Below are 19,824 nucleotides of genomic sequence, written 5' to 3' on the forward strand. Positions count from 1 at the left end.
CTGTGATGAAGAGTTTCTGGAAGCAGCACGGATTTCGCTCACCCCACTCACAAACCATGTTATTATTATTATTATTATTATTACTATTATTATTATTATTGCTATTTTATTGTCATCAGTACGACTCACCGTTATCACTCCCCGGAAACTGTCATGCTTCGTTGCACCCAAGAAATCCACAATCTGGCCCCCGACTGCACAAAACAGCTAAGTCTCAGCCCGTTCTAAACGTTGTGCATATCTAGCACGGCCTGCGGGAATTTTGTCTCGGTGCCACCTCCGAATTGTGAGACTGTGATAGCACCGGTCCGGGGGGCAACAGCCGATTACACGAATTTCAGTAATTACCGAAACGGGCCTTTAAATGCGATGTGAGCATCGGTGATATCAATAGGATTCGAGATGAGGTCCCTTCGCAAATCATTCGCATCGGCGACTAACTCTTGGCTCTTGGCTCTTGGCGCTAATATGATGCGTCTCGTTGGGTACAGAACATGCAGGTCAAATGATGAATGTGAACACGCCTTGCTTCCCAGTTCGATGGAACATGCATCCCAATCATTCCGTCGCAAATGGACTCGCCTTGCATCTTTCGGTCATTTTATCAACTGCAGAGAACTCGGATACACCCCCATTTTCAGCCAGGGACAGGCTGGTCGAAACAATCCTCCCACCCAAATTTCCCCGAGTACCAGAAATCACGCAGCTTCTGCAGACACAGGAACAGGCCGCCGTCGCCCAGCGGGTTCCGCCAGAGCGTGAATAGGCAGTCGTCCACGAAGGCGCGGTCGACCTCCGCGCCGTCCGGTCCCAGAGATGCGCCGGCGACCACCAGGGGCCACCGGAGTGAGAGCGGGTATTGGACGATGGGGTAGTTTGCCTTCAGCAGGTTCAGAAGCTTCGATCGTTGGCGGAGTCGCAGGCCGTCGTATACATCGACATCCGCATCAGGCGGGAGGGGTGCGTGGGCTCGCGCCCATGCCCGCACGGCTGGACGAGGCAGCGCCAGGATAGCATGCAGCTTGGCTGCGTCATGGAAAATTTGTCCCACGATTTCGATAGTGGTCCCTCCAAGTCCGCGATTGATTTCAGCCCAGCCGTTGATATCAGCCCAGTCTAGCTTATCAAAGATGCCTTCAATAGTAGTCGACAAACCTGGTACAAACGTTGAAGTGGCGATCTGGTACCGCAAACGAGTGACGTGGATAATGACAATGCGCACGTCTGTTGGACAAGGCACGTCGGCGTCAAACTCGTTATCTAAAATGGCTCGAAGCTGGCCGTCCGTATAGTTGGTGCAGCCAAGAATCTGCTTCGTCGCCGGGATAGTCGTGTTGAACATGACGACTTTTCTACATGCGCCCCCGGCTTCATTAGCTGCAAGCGAAACGATGCGGGACAGTATCTTACGAGATGAGCCGAAAGAACGGCGTGTAAGGCTTCAGCAACGGCTCCGTAATCGCCTTGATGCCGCCGAGATACTGCACAAAGGCAAAGCACGCATTGATGTGTGCCAGCCACAGTCCGGAATCCAGGATCATGGACGAAGAGATCAGGGTATACATGTACGAAAAGGCCGCCGGGTTGCCGGTGCCGTCGGCGTCCTGGATGTAGCGGTTGACCCGTCCAATAACCTCGGACAGGTAGCGCGCGTAATTCTCCCAAAAATTAGCGAGGCCGGGGTCTTCCCCAAACTTGAGCAGCCGGCCACGGGACTTTGACATGGAGGCCAGTTGGACGTGAAGCACGGCGCAGATGTAGAAAGTGGCACGGCTCGGGTCAAAGTTAGGAAGGAGGGACTTGCCATTTTGGACAGGTCGTGATGGCTGAACTACAGAAAAATCTGTTTTGGGAGGAGGTTTTACAATGTTAACCCAACTATTACTCCTCGGCTGAGGGGGTTGCGTGTTTGCATGACGTACAGTAGCGGATTGCCTGCATGTAATCCCAGCCAGGCGGCTCGGCTTCGATGGATATCCGGCTTTGCTGCTGGATGCGTAGCTCGGGTACGATAGGATGATCAGCAGGCCTACTGCGAGAGCTAGAGACGACGATTTGGTCACGATTCTCATAGCGGCAGTGATAGTTGAGGGCAACGCATCGCCGACATGCCGGGCTCTCCTCCCCGCACTTGACGCGCCGCGCGCTGCAGGGGTAGTTGGCCAATTAGTGAATGAAAAAAAAAGAGTGCAAAATGAAAAAGCAAATCTAGTGAGTACCGGCATGTCAAACAGCCCGTCTTGGATCGGCTCGTCCACCGCTTCTTTCGTGCAGTGGCCGGCTGCATGTTGGCTCCGGCACCGGCATCGGGATGGGGGGCGGATGAAGCGGGCATCATGATGAGCAAGGCGAGACACCGTAGCTGGACCGAGAACAGGAAAAACTGACAAGAGAGGAATCAATCGAGAGCAATAGCTGGCACAATTAAGTCGTAGCTAGGTTTTTAACGGGAGGTTGCGTGAGGCAAATGCGGGTGGGACGTGAGCTGAGAGCCTGATTGTCGTTGCGCCCCAAGCAAGTACCGTGCGATGATCGTCGGTGGCTCTATTATTAGATCAACTCAAGTTCCCGTTTTAATACCCATGTTTGTTATGATTCCAGAAACAAGGATTAAAAGGGATAACAGTAGGACAGCTATAAAAAGATGTAGAAGTTGCGATTAAAACAGCGAAACAAAGTTATTAGATAAATAGCTACTCTATTAAAAGAAAATAAGAAATATAAATAGATAAAAGAATACAAAGGCAACAAAGAATATTGATTGCTCTACCGAGCGACATTATTCTGCCTAGCTCGCCGCAACAGGGCGACAACACTTCGTTTCAAGGTCATGCGAGTGCAGCTTTCATCTACACGAGGCCACGAACAGGTGTGGTACAAGTTCGTAATAAATTATTAAAGAACTGTGCTAGTTACCCGTTTTCTTTCCTCGGAAGAAAGACCCCAAGGCTCCCATTATCCCCCCCAGGCCCCTTTCCTGCGAATCCATCTGCAGCCCGCCCTGGATCCAGCCCGGCAGCTTGCTGCGAATCCCCTCGCCCGTGTACCGCTTGTCCAGCAGCACGATCGCCGCGTAGTCGCCTCGGTGGCGGATCGCGCGTCCGATGCTTTGGTTGACCGCCCGCATGCACGAGTTCTCGTAAAAGTCTCGCGCCGTCTGCTTCGCGCGAGCGGCGGCCTCGGCCGGCGTGATGCCACCGCCGCGCTCCAGCAGCCGCGCCTTGGTCGAGGATTCGATGTACTCCATCTTGGCCTTCCAGTCGGGCGACGCGATGTTGGGGTACGGCAGGCCGATGATGACCACCAGTCGTCCGAGTCGGTCGGAGAAGTTGATGCCCTCGGACATCTTGCCGCCGACGACGCTGAGCAGCAGAGCGCCGCCGCTGCCAGCCCGGCTGCCCGGGGGTCCCAGTATGGCCTCGGAATACTTTTGGAGAACCTCGTCGCTGGACGCACCCTTTGTCTCTTGGAAGATTGTCTTTTTAGACTGGAGACGCTCCCAGGTGGGTTGGGTATCTCCTGGTCGCTTCTTCTTCCAGGCTTCCACGACTTCGTCGAGGTAGCCGTAGCTCGGGAAGAAAACGACAACACCATCTGGAACGATAGAACACATGTTCAAAATGGCCAGCCCAAGCAGTGCAATCATTTCTTGATCGCCGCGTCGCTGGTAGCTAAACTCAAAGGACGGCCCGCCCGCTCTCGACGCAGCCAGTGTGCGGACGCAAAGATTTGTGGACGGAATAACGTGGCCGCAGCTCAAAGTGGTGATTTTGGAGTCGTCGAGCGTCGGGAATAGATGATCTTTATAGTCATCAAACGGCGACATTGTACCACCCGCCAAGATGACCGCTCTTGCGCTAGAGGCAATAGACGAGAAGGCGTATGTGGGTGACAGGAGCAGGTATGATAACTGCACGTCCGCCTGAGCTCCTCGCAGTTTCTGGTAGAATATGCGACCTTCTGAGCTCAGGTTTGTAAGCGCAATGAGAAAAGACACAAACGTGTGCAGTACCGGTGTGCTTGACTTGGGAGCATGCTGCTTCCCATCTTCCTGTTTACTGTCGACGTGGGAAGCATAGCCTTCGATTTTGTAAGCGAGCTTAGATTCGTGTATATATTGAATCAGCTCAAATATGTTGATCTGGTCAATCCCTTTCGGCCTCGTCAAGTCATTCGGATCAACTATTCCATGGTCGTGCTACTCAAAGTTAGCCCTGAGCTTGTGCAAAGAATCTTGGAGTGCCGCAAACCTTGGCATTGAGCGTGGTGTTCATATACTCGCTGAGTCCTTCGACAACGCGACCAACTCGGCCAACGTTGACACGATTCACACCCTTGAGCTTCTTTCCAAACCTTCGCACGTAGACCCCCAGCATCTCTCGGCATCTGCGAAGGTCGCTCAGCTTCATGTCTGCCGCGTACACGTTCGAGACAGCGTCCATGATGTTGTGCGCTTCGTCAACAATGACAACATTGCCTTCGAGCTTGATCCCCAGCGCATCCCGGGCGCTCTTCTGCAGCAGCAGCGGATATGGCAGCGTGACAATCTCCGCGCCAGGCAAGGCCGTTCGCGACGCATAGTACGGACACACTTGGAGAGACTTGCCCAGTTGGTGGAGGTCTTCAATGTCCGGAATTGTCGCGAGCGCGGTGTCTCGGAATTCGTGCGTCTGCGCCAGAAGCTCCTCTCTAGGGACAAAGTCACATTTGCGGCCTGATTTTGGCCGCTGCAGCTCTGCGCAACGGTCATTGATGGCTTGGACGGACTTAAGGCGTGACACACTGGGGTTGATGCATAGTTTCTGCCGGGAGGACAGCGGCAAAAGTTTGACAGCCTCATCTTGGGCCTTTGCACCGCCGCCGTGCAAGTCTTCCGGCAGGGATGCGGGGAATGTAGGTCGTCGCAGTTCCGTGATGAACTGGGAGAGCTGTGAATGCGTTCTGGAAGTATAATAGATCTACGAATACAGTGTTACCAGGGTGATTCACGGCAGTCGTTACGGGAAAGAGGATCGCACCTTGATCTCCTCCTTTAGTGCATCACCGTCATCGTTTTGCTGCTCCGGCCCGCCGAGGCCCATCCTCTCAAGAACGTCGCGCGACTCTTTGCTGAGGCCGGAGAGAGCATCTTTTGGCGCAGACGCAGTCACAGTCTCGCCATCCCAGTCATCCAGCATCCATTCTTCGCCGTCGTCTTCCTCGCCTGCCTTGCGGGCGGCGACAACGGCTTCGAATTTGCGCTTTTTGCGCACACGCTCTTCACGAGCTTTCTCTTTCAGCCTCGCATCCTCAAGTCGCTTCTCTCTGTCTTCCCACGTTCGTACTAGCTCTTCCCTTTTCCGACGTAGGAGCTGGTCAACCATCCAATCCGGCTCATCCTTGAATGACGATTTCGCCTCTTCCAGGGCCGTTTGGTAAGCGGACGATTTGTGATTACGCAACCATGTGAGAGAAGCGCAGATCAGAGAGAGAGATTTTCCCTGACATTGGTAAGACGCGTTAGTCGTTATGGGCCGTGACATAAAATCACAGTGTTCAGTGCACAAAGAACGTGTATTGTGGTAAGAAGTCGTATAGCTTCTGGAACCGCGTCCACCAGGCTTGGCATAGGAGGTACTTACAGTGCCTGTCGGGCTCTCCAGTATTCCGACTTGCCCTTGGCCTGATTCAAGCACTTGATAAACCGTTCTCATAAACTGCTCTTGAACATCATACGGCGTAAATGGGTGATGGAAGTCAACTTTGACGATTCCATCCTCGATGCTCTGCATCTTTACTATCTTCACAGTGCCCCATCTAGGAACACGCCAAAACGAGTGAAGAACACCAGTTGATGACGACAATCTAAATGCTGTCTTATTGGACGGGCAACTCAGGTGGCCCACTGTTCCAAACTGCCCTTTTTGCAAGGTCATAGATCACGTGCTCGCTGCACTCTTGGATGTTATGTAAGCAACCATTCACAGAATCTCGAGTCCAGTCCACCCAGCAGCCCACGCCAATTGGTTTAGGGCTGTGCTGCCCTCTCGCTAACAATTTCGGGCGGGCTTGCTAGTGTCTCAAAGAGCAAAAACATCACCACCCATTTCCAGTCCTCGACGCAACTCAACCCGGAAGCGACATCAGCAAATACCGTCGCCATGCCTACCCGCCTTTCGAAGACCCGCAAGCTGTACGTTGTATTCTATCCCACGGAAGCACGTCGAATTCAATATGGTGGAATTGTGTTTGGCGGCAACCAGTTGGATCGACGCTGCGACCGAACAAAAGTCTTCGACATTCCGACGAAATCGACAACAAGGGCTAACACATAATATCTTGACAGTCGCGGCCACGTCTCTCACGGACACGGTCGTGTAGGAAAGCACCGCAAGCACCCAGGTGGTCGTGGTATGGCCGGTGGTCAGCACCACCACCGCACCAACTTGGACAAGGTTCGACATGCCCTCACGATAACCGGACAACGACATTTATCGGCCTTCGATGCTAACAACGTCAAAACAGTACCACCCCGGTTACTTCGGTAAGGTTGGTATGCGCTACTTCCACAAGCAGAACGCGCATTTCTGGAAGCCCGTCATCAACCTGGACAAGGTACATACTCCCTCCCCCAGCATTCGGAACGACAGATCTCGCACGGCTGGGCAACTACCTCTCAATGTCAAATGCGACACGATCCGACGACATAGAACGACTTGAACTGCCAAGCGACTTGTCGTTCCAAAGTGCGCCCTCTTGCACACGATGTCGAATTGCTAACAAAGCGTTGCAGCTGTGGTCGCTCGTCCCCACCGAGACTCGCGAGGCCTACGTCTCCGGCGCCAAGAAGGACACCGTCCCCGTCCTCGACCTCCTGCCCCTCGGCTACTCCAAGGTCCTCGGCAAGGGCCGCCTCCCCGAGATCCCCCTGGTCGTCCGCGCGAGATGGGTCAGCAAGCTGGCTGAGAAGAAGATTACCGAGGCTGGTGGCGTCGTCGAGCTTGTCGCGTAAGGGTGCTTTGCTTGGGAGTCTGGCATTGTGGAATTTTTTTTGAACCGGTTTATTCCAAACGGCGGGAAAAAGAGAAAAATGGCGCCCTTAGTGACCCCGCTGTGTACTTTGTCTTATGCTACACGGTGAAACGGGTATATGAACAAAAAGGCCCGGGTTGGTCGGCTTCGAGCATTGCATACTGGGACTCTGGAATGGAGTTATTAACGAATAAAAAAACAAATTTTTCGCCAAAACACCAAGACGCTGTTCCATGTCATTGCGATGTAAATTTGCACGGGTGAACATTGTAAATGCGTGTATCATGGCTCTAACTGCCCCAGGCGCCGTTTCCCTAAATAGTGTGATGTTGTCCCAACATTCAAATGCACATGCTTGTGTAAAATCCCATCATTGGTATCTAACGCTTCTAGTTAATATAGTTTCATCTTTCATGCCTCGAGCATATCCATTTCGTCATCGTCAGCCAATTCATCCTCTGGCGGCTGGTCAAGTCGTAAAAGTTCATGTTCCAACGCCTCTTCGGCTGTCATGCGGCGATTTGGGTCTAGCTCCATGCACCGCTCCAAGAAACGAACGGCTAGCTTCTCCTCATCAGTCAATGGGTTTTCGTCTGTTCGGCAGGTACTCCAGAGAATGATCTTTTCCATCGTGAACCCCTGCTGTCCCACCGTCGGAATTGTCGTTTCAAAGACGCACCCGTGCAGCAAGCCTGCCGCCTTCATCCGCTTGGACCCGAAGATGGTGGCAATCTCAATCATGGCCTCAACATCATCAGCAGAGTTGAAAAACGGGAAGCGCTTCGACAGGATGGTGAGCAAAATCACGCCAGCTGACCAGATGTCGATCGACGTGGTTTGCTCGGTGCATTTAAACAGCACTTCTGGAGCACGGAAGCCTCTGGTACCTGCGCGATTGGCTCGCCGCGATGGACGCGTATCTGACTTAGGGTATCCAGCTTGTGATGTCGTCGCGGTCTGCGCCCAAACCGAGTTGGCTTGGCGATGCTTGCGCGCTTCGCGGGTTTGGTGGCAGAGGCAGGGCTTGCTGTCGGATCCTTCTCGCTCTGCCAGTCCAAAATCCACCAAAACTCCGTGCTGCGTGACAGGGTCGTAGAGGAAGTTTGTGGGCTTGATATCCCTGTGTAGAATCTTGTGCTCATGGACACTCTTGAGAGCTGTGAAAAGTGACCGCAGATAGATAGCAATATCCGGAACGGTCATGTCGCGGAAATACGCACGAAAGTCTCCATGACGAAAGTATGGCAGGATGGCCACGACCTGGTCTGTCTGGCGGAAAGCTGTGATGAGTGGGCAGACTGATGGACACTGTCGCAGGTCATGCAGGAGCTCAAGTTCATTCAATATGCGCGCGGGACTTGACGTGACGTAAATTTTTTTGATCGCGACAAATCGCGATTTCGCTTTTGGACGCTGCGAGGTCTGGCTTGAATCGCGTTTTAGAGGCGGCGGCGTCCACTTTGTACCGTCATCTTCAAAGTCCCAATCGTTGTCGTAGTGATCATAACGAAGGTCTTCGGCCTTGAAGACAGTAGAAAATGTGCCTACGAGTCGTCAGCTGTGTTGTCAGGATACAGCCATCGGCCTGGATGCGTACCCTCGCCAATGCGCTTGATCAATCTGTATTTATCGTGAAATCCGGGAAAGTCTCTGCGCAGCTTATCCATGTCTGCCTGGACACTGTCTTCGACATTCTCCTCCTCAGAGTTGCCGTCGTCGTATTCCCCTTGGGCCTCCTCCTCCTCCTCCTCCTCCTCCTCCCTCTTCTTCTTCTTCTTCTTCTTTCTTCTTCTTCTTCTTCTTCTTCTTCTTCTTCTTCGGGTTCCTCCGGGTCAGCGAGCGCCGCGGGATCTAGATTCTGTACTTCCTCTTCGTCGAGCATCATCTCAGTCTCTTCAGTAGCAGCATCCTCGTGAATATCGAATGTGCCTGGCCGTTGTTGCATTTCCGTGGTCATCTTGGATGGTGGCGCGAAGGTGAGGAGGGCTGCCTAATTGAATTGAAGCACGGGCGCTTTTCTGGCGGACAATTGACCCAAATGGATATCCCTACCAACAGTCGACTCCCAAGTCCCTGAGCCGCTGTACCAATCTGTAGGAAGTGCAGGTCTGTACCAGTACATACGCTTCTTGAGTCTTTATTAGTGGTTGGAGGTTGACGCGCGCCTGGGTCAGATGTACCCCACCAATTTAGTAGGTGGTGGGTTGGCGCGTCCGAACAAAACAAAAACAACGGTTGCCCAGGGACCTCACACCATCATCAACATTTCAGAGTCTGGCGCAATACGACACGGCCATTTAATTTATACCAGGGCGACCCTGATGATCTACTAAAAAGACAGGGAAGCCAGTCGCTTGTCGAAATATATACTTGGACCAACTTGAGATCGACCGACGATATTGCGCTCGCCGCTGCGCGCAGTGATAGATAAACATCAACATGGCGACAATCGACTTTGACATCAACGATGCACTGAAGCATTACATGTCGGATCCTACGGCGGTTCCCACACCAGAGGCCGACAGTTCTCTGCTCGACTGCGAAAATGATCCTGAATCTCTCACAGTACAGGTCATTAACCCGGTGCTGAACCCCATCGTGGATGCCATTGCAGACAATCCCGACGCGATTCTGCGGGCTGCAAATGTCGATTCGCTGCAGTTCCTGCTAAAGTACGTCCTTTCTGCTAACATGAACACCTATCTTTGGCTCAACTAACGTGCGCACCCTTTAGATATACGCAATACATTTCCCCGCACGCCCTCAGCAAGATATTCGATGTTGTTATGAGCGGTCTCAGTGCGGAAGCCGACGCCGCTAACAATGACGTCGATTCTCCTGACGAGCAAGAAGCTATCGCACACCACAAGCAACTCCTCGAAATATACGCTTTCTTGCTGCAATGGACGATTGCCGGAGTGGAGGCAAAGGCAGCAGAAAAGTCATCCACGGCTCCGCTTGCGCGAGGCCGCGCAAAACCGAAGAAGGGCGCGGCCAAGGAAGAGGCCTGGGACTCCGCTGCACAGCTGCAGGCAGCATTGGATATCATGTGCAAGGTGCTCAAGCTGAAGCTATCCAAGATCTTTCTTACAACCAGCGAGCGCGACACCTTCATCAGCCTCCTCACCCGACGTGTTTACATGGTGCTTGAGAGTGAGCAAAGAGTCAAGACGACATCCATTCGTATGCACAGCTTCAAAGTTCTTTGCATGGCTGTCAAGAATCACGGTCATGGATATGGTAAGCCTTACAGCAGTGCTGCCAAGGTACTATGATACTAACTAGGGCAGCTGCGCAAATCAATGTTATTCAAAACCTCACCTATTTCGAGCACCTTTCCGAACCAATGGCGGAGTTCCTTCATATTCTTGCCGATACATACGACTACCCACAGCTTGCCGATGAGGTTTTACGCGAGCTTAGCAACAAAGAGTTCAACTCGAACGATACAAAGGGACCCAAGTCCGTCTCGACCTTTATCGCAAAGATCTCGGAGCTAGCCCCCCGAATTGTGATCAAACAGATGACGATGCTTGCCAAGCAACTCGACAGCGAGGTACGTGACTTCCGGAACAAGACTTCACTAGCAATGTGCTGACCGACAAAGTCATATACGCTTCGCTGTGCTCTGATTGAAGTGTGTGGCAACATGATTGCGCATTTAAGTATCCAGGATGAGCGCGGCGAAAGCCACAAGACCCAGCTCAACGCATTCTTTGATGTATTGGAGGAGCGATTCCTCGATATCAACCCTTACTGCCGATGCCGCGCCCTGCAAGTCTATATGAAGCTTTGTGATCTTGAGCAAAAGTTTCCCAAGAGAAGACAGAAGGCTGCTGAGCTTGCCTGCCGTAGTTTGGAAGACAAGAGCAGCAATGTGCGCAGAAACGCCATCAAGCTGCTGGGCACATTGATTAAGACCCATCCCTTCACTGTGATGCACGGTGCTCAGCTATCGAGAAAGGAGTGGCAAACACGACACGACAAGGTTGAGGAGGAACTCAATGCCCTCAAGCCGCCCCCAGGAATGCCGGGATTTGGGGACGAAAATGCCGAGGGCAATCTCGACAACGAACTACTCGACGAGCAGACCCAGGTTGAATCACCAAAGAAGCCGTCCGAGATGACAGATGAGCAAAAGGTCGCCGCTATCAAGAAGGCTCAAGAGGAGGTTGCCACGGGCGAGGCTATCGAGAAGCTCACGCTGACCAGGAGGTATTATAACGAAGCTCTCAAGTTCATTGATGTCCTTCACGACGCCACTGGCATTATCTGTCAACTCCTTGGCTCGCGCAACAAGAGCGAAGTCATCGAAGCCATTGACTATTTTGAAGTCGGTGATGCTTACAATATTGAGCAAAACAAGGTCGGTATTCGACGCATGTTGAGGCTCATCTGGACGAAGGGCAACAGCGACGAAGGCAAGGGCGTTCAGACTCATTTGATTGAATGCTACAGGCGCCTTTTCTTTGAAGCTCCTGATTCTTTTAGTCCCAATGATGCTGCCAATTACATTGCTCGCAACATGATCAGTCTGACATTCGGCGCAACTTCCGCCGAGCTCACCTCGCTAGAGCAGCTTCTGGCTACTATGATGAAGGGCGGTATCATCCCCGATGTCGTTGTGTCTAAGCTATGGCAAGTTTATGGCATCCAGAAGCGCGAGATTTCCAAAACTCAACGTCGCGGCGCCATTATAGTCCTAGGTATGCTTGCGACTGCAAATCCGGAAATTGCTGTGGGCGAGATCGAGACTATGCTCAGGACCGGACTTGGAGCTCACGGCCGCAATGACCTCCAGCTAGCCAAGTACACATGCATCGCTCTCAGACGAATCAATCCTCTGGGCCGCAACGCGAAAGAGTCAAGTGTCAAGTTCTCGCGACTTCCCAACGACCACGCTGTCTGTGTCCGACTGGCCGCCATTACTGAGGTGCAGTCCGAAAGCAAGGAGTGGTACGGCGTGGCAGAACAAGCCATCAACGCCATCTATGCTGTCTCCAAGCACCCGGACACGCTATGCTCGCAGATTCTCCGCCGCAAGACTAGATACGTTTTCAACAACCCCCAGTCTCGCCCTGCCTCGCGGGATGAGACTCAGGCTGTTATTGATTTGACGACGAGTGAGAAGCCCCGCAAGCGCGACAATGCCGTTGCTCTCTCACAGCTACTGTTTATTGTGGGACACGTTGCTATCAAGCAGATTGTGCACTTGGAACTCTGCGAGCTCGACTTCAAGCGTAGAAAGCAGGAGAAAGAAAAGCAGGCGCAGGCTGAAAAGGAGAAGGACAAGGAGAAGGAAGAAGGTGATGAACTTGATCTGATCGGCGGAACTACCGAAGATGATTTCACGGAAGCGATGACGCACATTCGAGAGCGTGAGCTTTTGTATGGACCAAGCTCACTCTTGGCAACATTTGGACCACTGGTGTCGGAAGTCTGCGCCAACAACACAACATATGCCGACAAGGGCCTCCAGGCTGCGGCCACGCTGTGTCTGGCCAAGCTGATGTGCGTTTCGTCGGAATACTGCGAAACAAATCTGCCCCTTTTGATTACCATCATGGAGCGTTCTCCAGACGCCACTGTGCGCTCAAATGCCGTCATTGCGCTTGGCGACATGGCCGTCTCCTTCAACCATCTCATTGATGAGAATACTGACTTCCTCTACCGCCGACTTGCGGATGACGATGTATCTGTCAAGCGAACGTGCCTCATGACCCTGACGTTCCTCATCCTAGCCGGCCAGGTGAAGGTCAAGGGTCAACTTGGAGAGATGGCCAAATGTCTGGAGGACGAGGATCGCAGAATTGCGGACCTAGCGAGGATGTTCTTCACCGAGCTCAGCACCAAGGACAATGCCGTCTACAACCACTTTGTGGACATGTTTAGTCTGCTCAGCGCCGGCAATATGGACGAGGAGAGTTTCAAGAGGATCGTCAAGTTCCTCCTTGGCTTTGTTGAAAAGGTACGTTGTTTGATGAGATACAGCAGTTGCAGACGCTAACTAGGATGACAGGACAAGCACGCAAAGCAGTTGGCTGAGAAGCTGGCGGCGCGACTTGCGCGTTGTGACAACGAGCGACAGTGGAACGACGTGGCTTTCGCGTTGGGTCTGCTGCCGCACAAGAATGAAGACATCGCGAAGCAGGTGTCAGAAGGCTTTAAGCTGGTGCAGGCCGCTGCTTAACCAATGGAGGCGCTCTTGTATATACGTATTTAATTATGGGTGGCCATTGATGATGGTTTGCTCGGCGGCCACCTTGATTTGACCGATAGATGATCTAATGCGAGACGATACCTTTATTTTTCCAGTGGGCGTTGCTGCGTGCAGTGATAGGTGACAGCGAAGCATGTCCAGCACATTGCGCTTGCAGGGGATTGCATGACAGAGAAACGTCGTAAATGGAACATCGAATAAAATGATAAACGCCTGTCTTTCCGTCGTATTAAAGACAGAAGACTTTACTGATCCTTTCATAGTTGTCTGATTAAAGCCAAGTCTCAGTGGCAGCCCTATAGGGTAGGGGAACTGGATACTACGAACAAACAATGTATATATGTACATACATAGCTCCAACGGTCGCTGGCAGCAAACCTCTACGTAATGGCGTCACCCGAAAATGTCAAGGGGTCACGAAAATGATTATCAAATTCTTGCTCTTTTTTTCTCAGCAGCGAAGGAGGACTCGTGTAGCGGGACCGTCGAACAACTACGCGCCGCACAGCAGGGTCGCAGAGAAGCAACAGTAGCTGCTGGTCAGCCCGCCGATTAACCTTCGAGCCTCAAGTTGCTGGGTAGGTAGCTACCCAGTGCCGTTTTGCAGGCGGGCTCCATCAATTGCTATCACGCTAGGTACAGTTGGTTCGTTGGTTATAGTGACAGGCCTGACGGCCCGGCTGATCTGGCAAGGCTTGAGAAGAACGTATTACATCCTCTTGACATCATGGTGCACGATGTAGCTGGTTAAACTGGCCAGATGATGCGGCAAGCACCCTTTCGCTGCATCCGGCATCACGTGGCACAGCCACACGAGACAGGCAGGCACTTCTTACCAGCCCCCTCCTGAGGCACTGACGCCACAGGTTAGCCACACCCACCCTGCACAGAGCAAGGCTGCAACCCGCCTACATAGGTACAAGGCAACAAAGGCAGCAAGTGGTTGGCCAATAGGCGGGCCTTATTACCATTGGCTTATTAGCCCCGCGGCCCTGGTCCCGTCACCATCGACTCACCAAGCACAAAGGCACAGGCGCGAACCCACCGCGCTGCGAGTACTAAAGTGGACGTCCGCCCGCCCACCTCCTGGCCGTTCGCCCACCCAAGGTTCAGCCGCTTCCGGGTAGCAGTTTTCCTCAGTTCTGCCGTTGCCAAAAAAAGGCCACAGAGAAACCAGCCTAGCCTTTCCACTTCACCAACTACCACCTGTTTGCTCAAGCTCAGCTCCAATAGCTCCACACAGTTCCTCCCCAGCTCCAAACTCACGACTCCCGACAACTCGGCATTGGCCAGCAGCGCGTCGCATCCAGAAACGTCGCAGCGTCATCAGATCTTCGCGCATCTTGCAGTGCTTCGAACATTCGCAGCTACAGGGCACGTCTTCCCACTTCCTCCCAGCATCTCTCCACTACCCGCCGCCCGACAAGGGCCATGGGCAGCATCATACAGCTACAAGACCGCGCAAACGACAAGCCAACTAGCGGACGGGACTAAACGCACAACACGTACGTGTCCATCGCCCATACTGTGATACCGCGCAGCTTATCGCGACAAAAGACCAATCAGGCTAACTAGCGACTGTAAGATCTGCTGGTCGTCACATTCACGCAATCGGGCGCGCTTCCGCACAGCGCCCGCATCCAGCACCATGTACGACAAATCGGTGTCGCTAGGCTCGCGCCTGCGCTACCCAATCACAATTACGAAGCTCCTCAAATCTCCGGGCGATCCGATCAAGAAGCAAGAAAATATCATTGAATACAAGTTTACATGGCGGCGCCAAGTCGGCGACGATACCTGGGTTGACGAGACTACCTACACCGAATTTGACAGCCCGGCCGAGGGCAAGCTCAAGGAATGGCGCATCAAGGAAGGCCAAGTCATTGCTGCCGACATGCCTTGCATGACCGTCGAGGAAGCTTGCGGGCACCAGGTGCAAATACAAGGAATGTGCAGCCTCTGCGGCGCCGACATGACGGAGACCAACTGGGCGTCCGAACAACGCGATTCCGAGCGGGCTATGATCAACATGACCCACGACCAGACTGGTCTTATGGTCAGCGAGAGCGTCGCCCAAAAAGCCGAACATGACACCCAAAAGCGACTGCTCCGGTACCGCAAGCTCAGCCTTGTGGTTGACCTGGACCAGACCATTATCCATGCGTGCATCGAACCAACGGTTGGTGAATGGCAGCGAGACCCATCAAACCCCAACCATAGTGCCGTCAAGAACATCAGAAGCTTTCAGCTTGATGACGGCCCTCGCGGCCTGGCTTCCGGCTGCACCTATTATATTAAGCTACGGCCAGGCCTGAAAGAGTTTCTGCAAGAAATCGCCAAAATGTACGAGCTCCATGTGTACACAATGGGCACTCGTGCATACGCTCTCAATGTTGCAAAAATCGTTGACCCGGACCGGAAATTGTTCGGCAACCGTGTCATCAGCCGAGACGAAAACGGTAGCATCACATCCAAGAGCCTGGCTCGCCTGTTCCCCGTTAGCACAGACATGGTCGTTATTATTGATGATCGAGCCGATGTCTGGCCTATGAACAGGCCGAACCTCATCAAAGTTGTACCGTATGACTTTTTCAAGGGCGTTGGCGATATCAATGGAAGCTTTCTGCCCAAGCGCCAAGACATTTCGCCTGCTCCATCCAAGTCAAACGGTGCAACAGAGAAGCCAGTAGCCGATGGCTCGAACAAGGAAACGCCGCAGACGGATAACTCTCGCTCGAACGAGGCAGCCAGTCTCGAGGATCAGGCTGCGGAGCAGGAGAAAAACCTGGAAAAACAGCTGACGGATAGGCCATTGCTGCATATGCAGGAAGAGCTGGACAAGGAGGATGAAAAGACCGCACAGGAAGCGGAAAGCGGAGAAGCAAGCGCACCCCATCAGCGACACAACCTCCTAAGCGACGACGATGAGGAACTAGTCGCCCTTCAAGACCACCTTACGGATATCCACACATCCTTCTACGAGGCATACGACCGTAGACGAGCAGAGCGCCAGCAGTCTCAGCCAACCCACCCGCCTAGCCATAGCAGCGCACAGCGCAGGCCTTCCGTGGATGATGGGGTGGATCTGTCCATGGTACCCGACGTCGGTGACATCTTAGATGAGATCAAGTCTAACGTTCTTTCCGGTTTGGTCATTGTGTTATCTGGACTTGTACCGCTTGGTGTCCCAGTTGAAGAGTCTGAAATAGGAATGCAGGCTCAAAGCTTTGGCGCCCAGGTTTTGAACACGATCTCGAAGCGTGTCACGCATCTTGTGGTGTCCAGCTCGACTCCACGCACAAACAAAGTCCAGCAGGCTGCAAAGATCCCTAGCATCAAGATTGTGAACCAAAATTGGCTCATCGACTGTCTCAGCCAATGGCGACGTCTAGATGAACGACCGTACTATCTTGCCATCTTGGACGCCGACCGCGAAAAGGCAGAAGACATGGTAGAAGCGGTCTCTGAAGCTGAAGAGGCGGACACGGAAGCCAAAGACCTCAAAGATTTTGACTGGGACATGGCGGACAAGGATTTGCAAGACTTCTTGGACGATGATGAAGAGGGCGATTCCGAGGGGGGCGATGGCAACGATGACGACGAGTCATCTAACGAGAGCGAGCCGATGACTGGGAATGAAAGCGACGTCTCTGATCACGCGCAAAACAAGGGGCTCAAGCGCAAAGCCGCCGAGGCCAAGGTTGATGACGGGGAGTCGGACACGGACGGCAGTGCCGCGGGCGAGAGCGTGCTGGCTAAGAAGCAGCGCCTGTCGCGGAGCCGCGGCACATCGGCCCTGCGATCGGTGCAGTCGTCCAACGACAACCTGAACGGCCCCGGCGATGTTGAGAACGGAACCGCGGCGAAGCAAAATGGCCACGACGAAGCGAATGCGGACGAGGAGGAGCTCGGGTTTGACGAGGCGGACTTGGAGAGAGACTTGTTGGCCGAGTTGGAGGCCGCGGGAGATTGAAGCAAATGTTGAAGACCTATTCTGCCAAGCGAGCCTGTCTTGCAATTTTTTCCCCATCTGGTTTTGGCCCGTTTCATGTTGATTACATTCATTTCGTCTCGCCTGCTTACCAGGCAAAACGGCATTATCTGGTGTTTAGGAGTGCGCTAGCGCTGGCAGGGTGATTTATTTGTATTGATTATCTTTTTCTCATCTGTACCTTTCAATGGAGCTATGGAACACGAATTGTATAAAAGCATCTGTACCTCATTCTTCTTCTGCCCCGGCCGCTTTCCAAACCCTGGTGAGAGACCGCATGCCCCGTGCCCGCCGACTAACATGCCTACATACCAGTTTCTGAGATTTACAGCCGAAAATATCCCTACACAAAAACGTACGGGGTGGCCTCGGCATGGACCCTGTCGAACCAGATGAGGTCCAGGTCCGGGTCCAGAAGCAGGCCGAACTTGACGGCCCGGTCGTTGTCGAACAAGAACTCGGCGCGCAGAGGCTCCTCGTCATCCACGGGCATGCCACCGACGCTGTCCGCGGCCGTCGCGTAGGCGAGGTAGCTGGTCTGGCCGGCGACGTGGCGGAGCGTCAGCGTGCACGCGAACGACCGGTCGCGTGCGTCGATGAATAGCTGCGCGCCGTCGCCATCGTCGCCGTCCCGGGCCTGCACGTGGAGGCCGCGGTACCCCGGGTTCCAGTAGTGCCCCGCATATGCGGTCAGCGGCATCTGCTGCGGCTCCTCTGCCCTCATCTTGGCCTCCTGCTCCTGCTCCGGATCCGCTGCTGTGGGCTGTTGTTCTTGACCGCCACCGGCGTCGCCCACCGGCCCTAGGATGCTGTCGAGGAGCGCCTTCTGCAGGTGGACGGCTGCGGCGGCGGCCTCGAGGGCGTTGCCGAGAAGCACGGCACCGAGGCGCAGGCTCGGCACGAAGAGGAAGCGGCTGCCGAAGCCGGGCACGCCGCCGTTGTGGCCGAAGATGGCGTGCCCGCGGTAGTACTCGACCATGAGGCCGGCGCAGTAGAAGCGCGGCGACGACAGCGGCTGCGCGCCGCCCGGCGTGGGGTTGGGCACCGAGCGGATCCGGGTGAGGCCGGCGTACACCTTCTTGGAGATGACGGATGGGTCGCCATCTCGTTCCTCTCCCGGGCTGAGAAGCGCGGCGACGAGCTTCAGGTAGTCGCCGGCGGTGGTGATGACGGAACCCGCACCCTGGCCCTCGGGGCACTCGAGGGCGGCGAACTCGCGGTGGCGGCCGCCAGCGGCGTCCCAGACGTGCCCAGAGGAGAGGCGTTCGCCGTGTCCGCGCGCTCGGCCGCGCGACGGCTGCAAGCTGGACGAGGTCATGCCGAGGCGCGCGAAGATGCGGTCTTCGAGGAAGTCGGCGAACGAGGAGCGGTCGCCGTGGGCCTCGACGAGACGCGAGGCGACCGTGTACATGATGTTGTTGTAGATGTAGCGGCTGCGGAGGGGCGCGCAGAGCTGCAGGTTGCGCAGGTTGCGCGTGACGGAGAGGGCGTCGTCGGGGCGCTCGGCGTTGACGCCAAAGTAAGACTGATCATGGCTGTTCTTCCTGGTCAGCCAACGGGTCGGGGGTAAGATTTAGGTCGTGCGTACCTGGGTTGACCGGTCCTGTGACTGAGGATGTCGTCAACGGTGACGTTCTTGGTGTACTCGGGGTCGGAGAGGACAAAGTCTCCGGGGAGGAGCTCGGCGACGGGCGTGTCGTAGGTGACGGCGCCCTCGTCCTCGACGAGCAGGGCGACGGAGAGCGCGGTCAGGACCTTGGCCGCGGAGGCGATGTCGAAGAGCGAGTCGGCGGTGCAGGGCGCGCCCGAGGCGACGGAGATGACCCCGTACGCCTTGGAGGCCGTCTTGTCGCCGTGGAGCATGGCGGCGGAGAAGCCCGGCACGTGGAGGTCGTCCATGAGCCGCTTTACTTGGTCGTCGAACTCGGTGGATTGAAAGAAGTCCATGTTGGGTGCTGGCGGGGATCTAGAAGCAGAGGAAAGTTACGAGAGGTGATGGCAAGATGGGAAATAGAGACATCAAGACGGGTTTGAGGGAGATGCTATCGCGATGCTAGAGAGGTCAGGCTGAGGGCGTCGTGGCCAGCCGCGTAGACACCCCGCTTCGTGTAATTGGAATTCAGCCGCAGAAAGGTGGTTGGCTTCCGGCCACATGAAAGAAGATCTTAATTCTATTATTCACCCCGTACTCTTAATTGTACGTCTGAGTATCCGCGCATTGTAGCCCAAGTTGAGAGCCTGTCTGTGAAATGTTCAATCCGCTGGTCTTGTGCAATGAGGGAGGAAGGGCAGTCTGCGGTCATGAGCCGCCATCATGCTTCACGTTACGTATGTAGAAACAGGCGCGAGATCCCTCCCTCCCGCTACATCGATTGGGTAGCTCCCCGGGACCTCGGGGATGAAAGATTCGGGACGAGGATGTGCGCCATGGTCCGGAAGCTTAAAATTTGGTTAAAGCTCAAGTTGTTCCAGGGACCGACTCCGCAAGTCCGCAACAGGAAAGGGAATAGTGCACGAGTTACTTGAGGGTCCTCGCGAGGGACACAAAGTCGAATAAGGTAAACGACGTCGACCATGCCGTGCTAATAAGCAGCTTCGGCCA

General features: G+C 54.2%; 7 protein-coding genes across 7 annotated transcripts; 3 read left to right on the plus strand and 4 right to left on the minus strand.

Annotated features, from left to right (window-relative positions):
• Nucleotides 1–637: 637 nt before the first annotated feature.
• On the minus strand, nucleotides 638–2,338 carry ISF_00613 (C6 finger domain protein; the record flags this gene model as incomplete). Its single annotated transcript, XM_018844220.1, has 4 exons — nucleotides 638–1,352; nucleotides 1,411–1,843; nucleotides 1,923–2,146; nucleotides 2,220–2,338. The coding sequence occupies 4 exons, from the start codon at nucleotides 2,336–2,338 to the stop codon at nucleotides 638–640; spliced, it is 1,491 nt and encodes a 496-aa protein (XP_018708670.1).
• Nucleotides 2,339–2,908: 570 nt separating this feature from the next.
• Nucleotides 2,909–5,771, minus strand: ISF_00614 (DNA helicase (DNA repair), Rad3 type; the record flags this gene model as incomplete). The annotated part of the gene is made up of 4 exons (XM_018844221.1): nucleotides 2,909–4,099; nucleotides 4,251–4,958; nucleotides 5,019–5,480; nucleotides 5,622–5,771. 4 exons carry the CDS (start codon nucleotides 5,769–5,771, stop codon nucleotides 2,909–2,911), a joined length of 2,511 nt encoding a protein of 836 aa, XP_018708671.1.
• A 369-nt stretch (nucleotides 5,772–6,140) lies between these two features.
• Nucleotides 6,141–6,991, plus strand: ISF_00615 (60S ribosomal protein L27a (L29); the record flags this gene model as incomplete). Its single annotated transcript, XM_018844222.1, has 4 exons — nucleotides 6,141–6,172; nucleotides 6,326–6,434; nucleotides 6,505–6,594; nucleotides 6,773–6,991. 4 exons carry the CDS (start codon nucleotides 6,141–6,143, stop codon nucleotides 6,989–6,991), a joined length of 450 nt encoding a protein of 149 aa, XP_018708672.1.
• A 431-nt stretch (nucleotides 6,992–7,422) lies between these two features.
• ISF_00616 (Protein kinase-like domain protein) lies at nucleotides 7,423–8,968 on the minus strand (the record flags this gene model as incomplete). The annotated part of the gene is made up of 3 exons (XM_018844223.1): nucleotides 7,423–8,555; nucleotides 8,609–8,792; nucleotides 8,876–8,968. The coding sequence occupies 3 exons, from the start codon at nucleotides 8,966–8,968 to the stop codon at nucleotides 7,423–7,425; spliced, it is 1,410 nt and encodes a 469-aa protein (XP_018708673.1).
• A 482-nt stretch (nucleotides 8,969–9,450) lies between these two features.
• On the plus strand, nucleotides 9,451–13,201 carry ISF_00617 (condensin complex subunit 1; the record flags this gene model as incomplete). The annotated part of the gene is made up of 5 exons (XM_018844224.1): nucleotides 9,451–9,683; nucleotides 9,746–10,251; nucleotides 10,302–10,567; nucleotides 10,619–12,979; nucleotides 13,031–13,201. The coding sequence occupies 5 exons, from the start codon at nucleotides 9,451–9,453 to the stop codon at nucleotides 13,199–13,201; spliced, it is 3,537 nt and encodes a 1,178-aa protein (XP_018708674.1).
• A 1,678-nt stretch (nucleotides 13,202–14,879) lies between these two features.
• Nucleotides 14,880–17,204, plus strand: ISF_00618 (FCP1-like phosphatase, phosphatase domain protein; the record flags this gene model as incomplete). Its single annotated transcript, XM_018844225.1, has 1 exon — nucleotides 14,880–17,204. One exon carries the CDS (start codon nucleotides 14,880–14,882, stop codon nucleotides 17,202–17,204), a length of 2,325 nt encoding a protein of 774 aa, XP_018708675.1.
• A 361-nt stretch (nucleotides 17,205–17,565) lies between these two features.
• Nucleotides 17,566–19,169, minus strand: ISF_00619 (beta-lactamase family protein; the record flags this gene model as incomplete). Its single annotated transcript, XM_018844226.1, has 2 exons — nucleotides 17,566–18,757; nucleotides 18,811–19,169. The coding sequence occupies 2 exons, from the start codon at nucleotides 19,167–19,169 to the stop codon at nucleotides 17,566–17,568; spliced, it is 1,551 nt and encodes a 516-aa protein (XP_018708676.1).
• Nucleotides 19,170–19,824: the final 655 nt, after the last annotated feature.

The sequence above is a fragment of the Cordyceps fumosorosea genome, assembly GCF_001636725.1.
Source record: "Cordyceps fumosorosea ARSEF 2679 chromosome Unknown scaffold_1, whole genome shotgun sequence".
NCBI classification, from domain to species: domain Eukaryota; kingdom Fungi; phylum Ascomycota; class Sordariomycetes; order Hypocreales; family Cordycipitaceae; genus Cordyceps; species Cordyceps fumosorosea.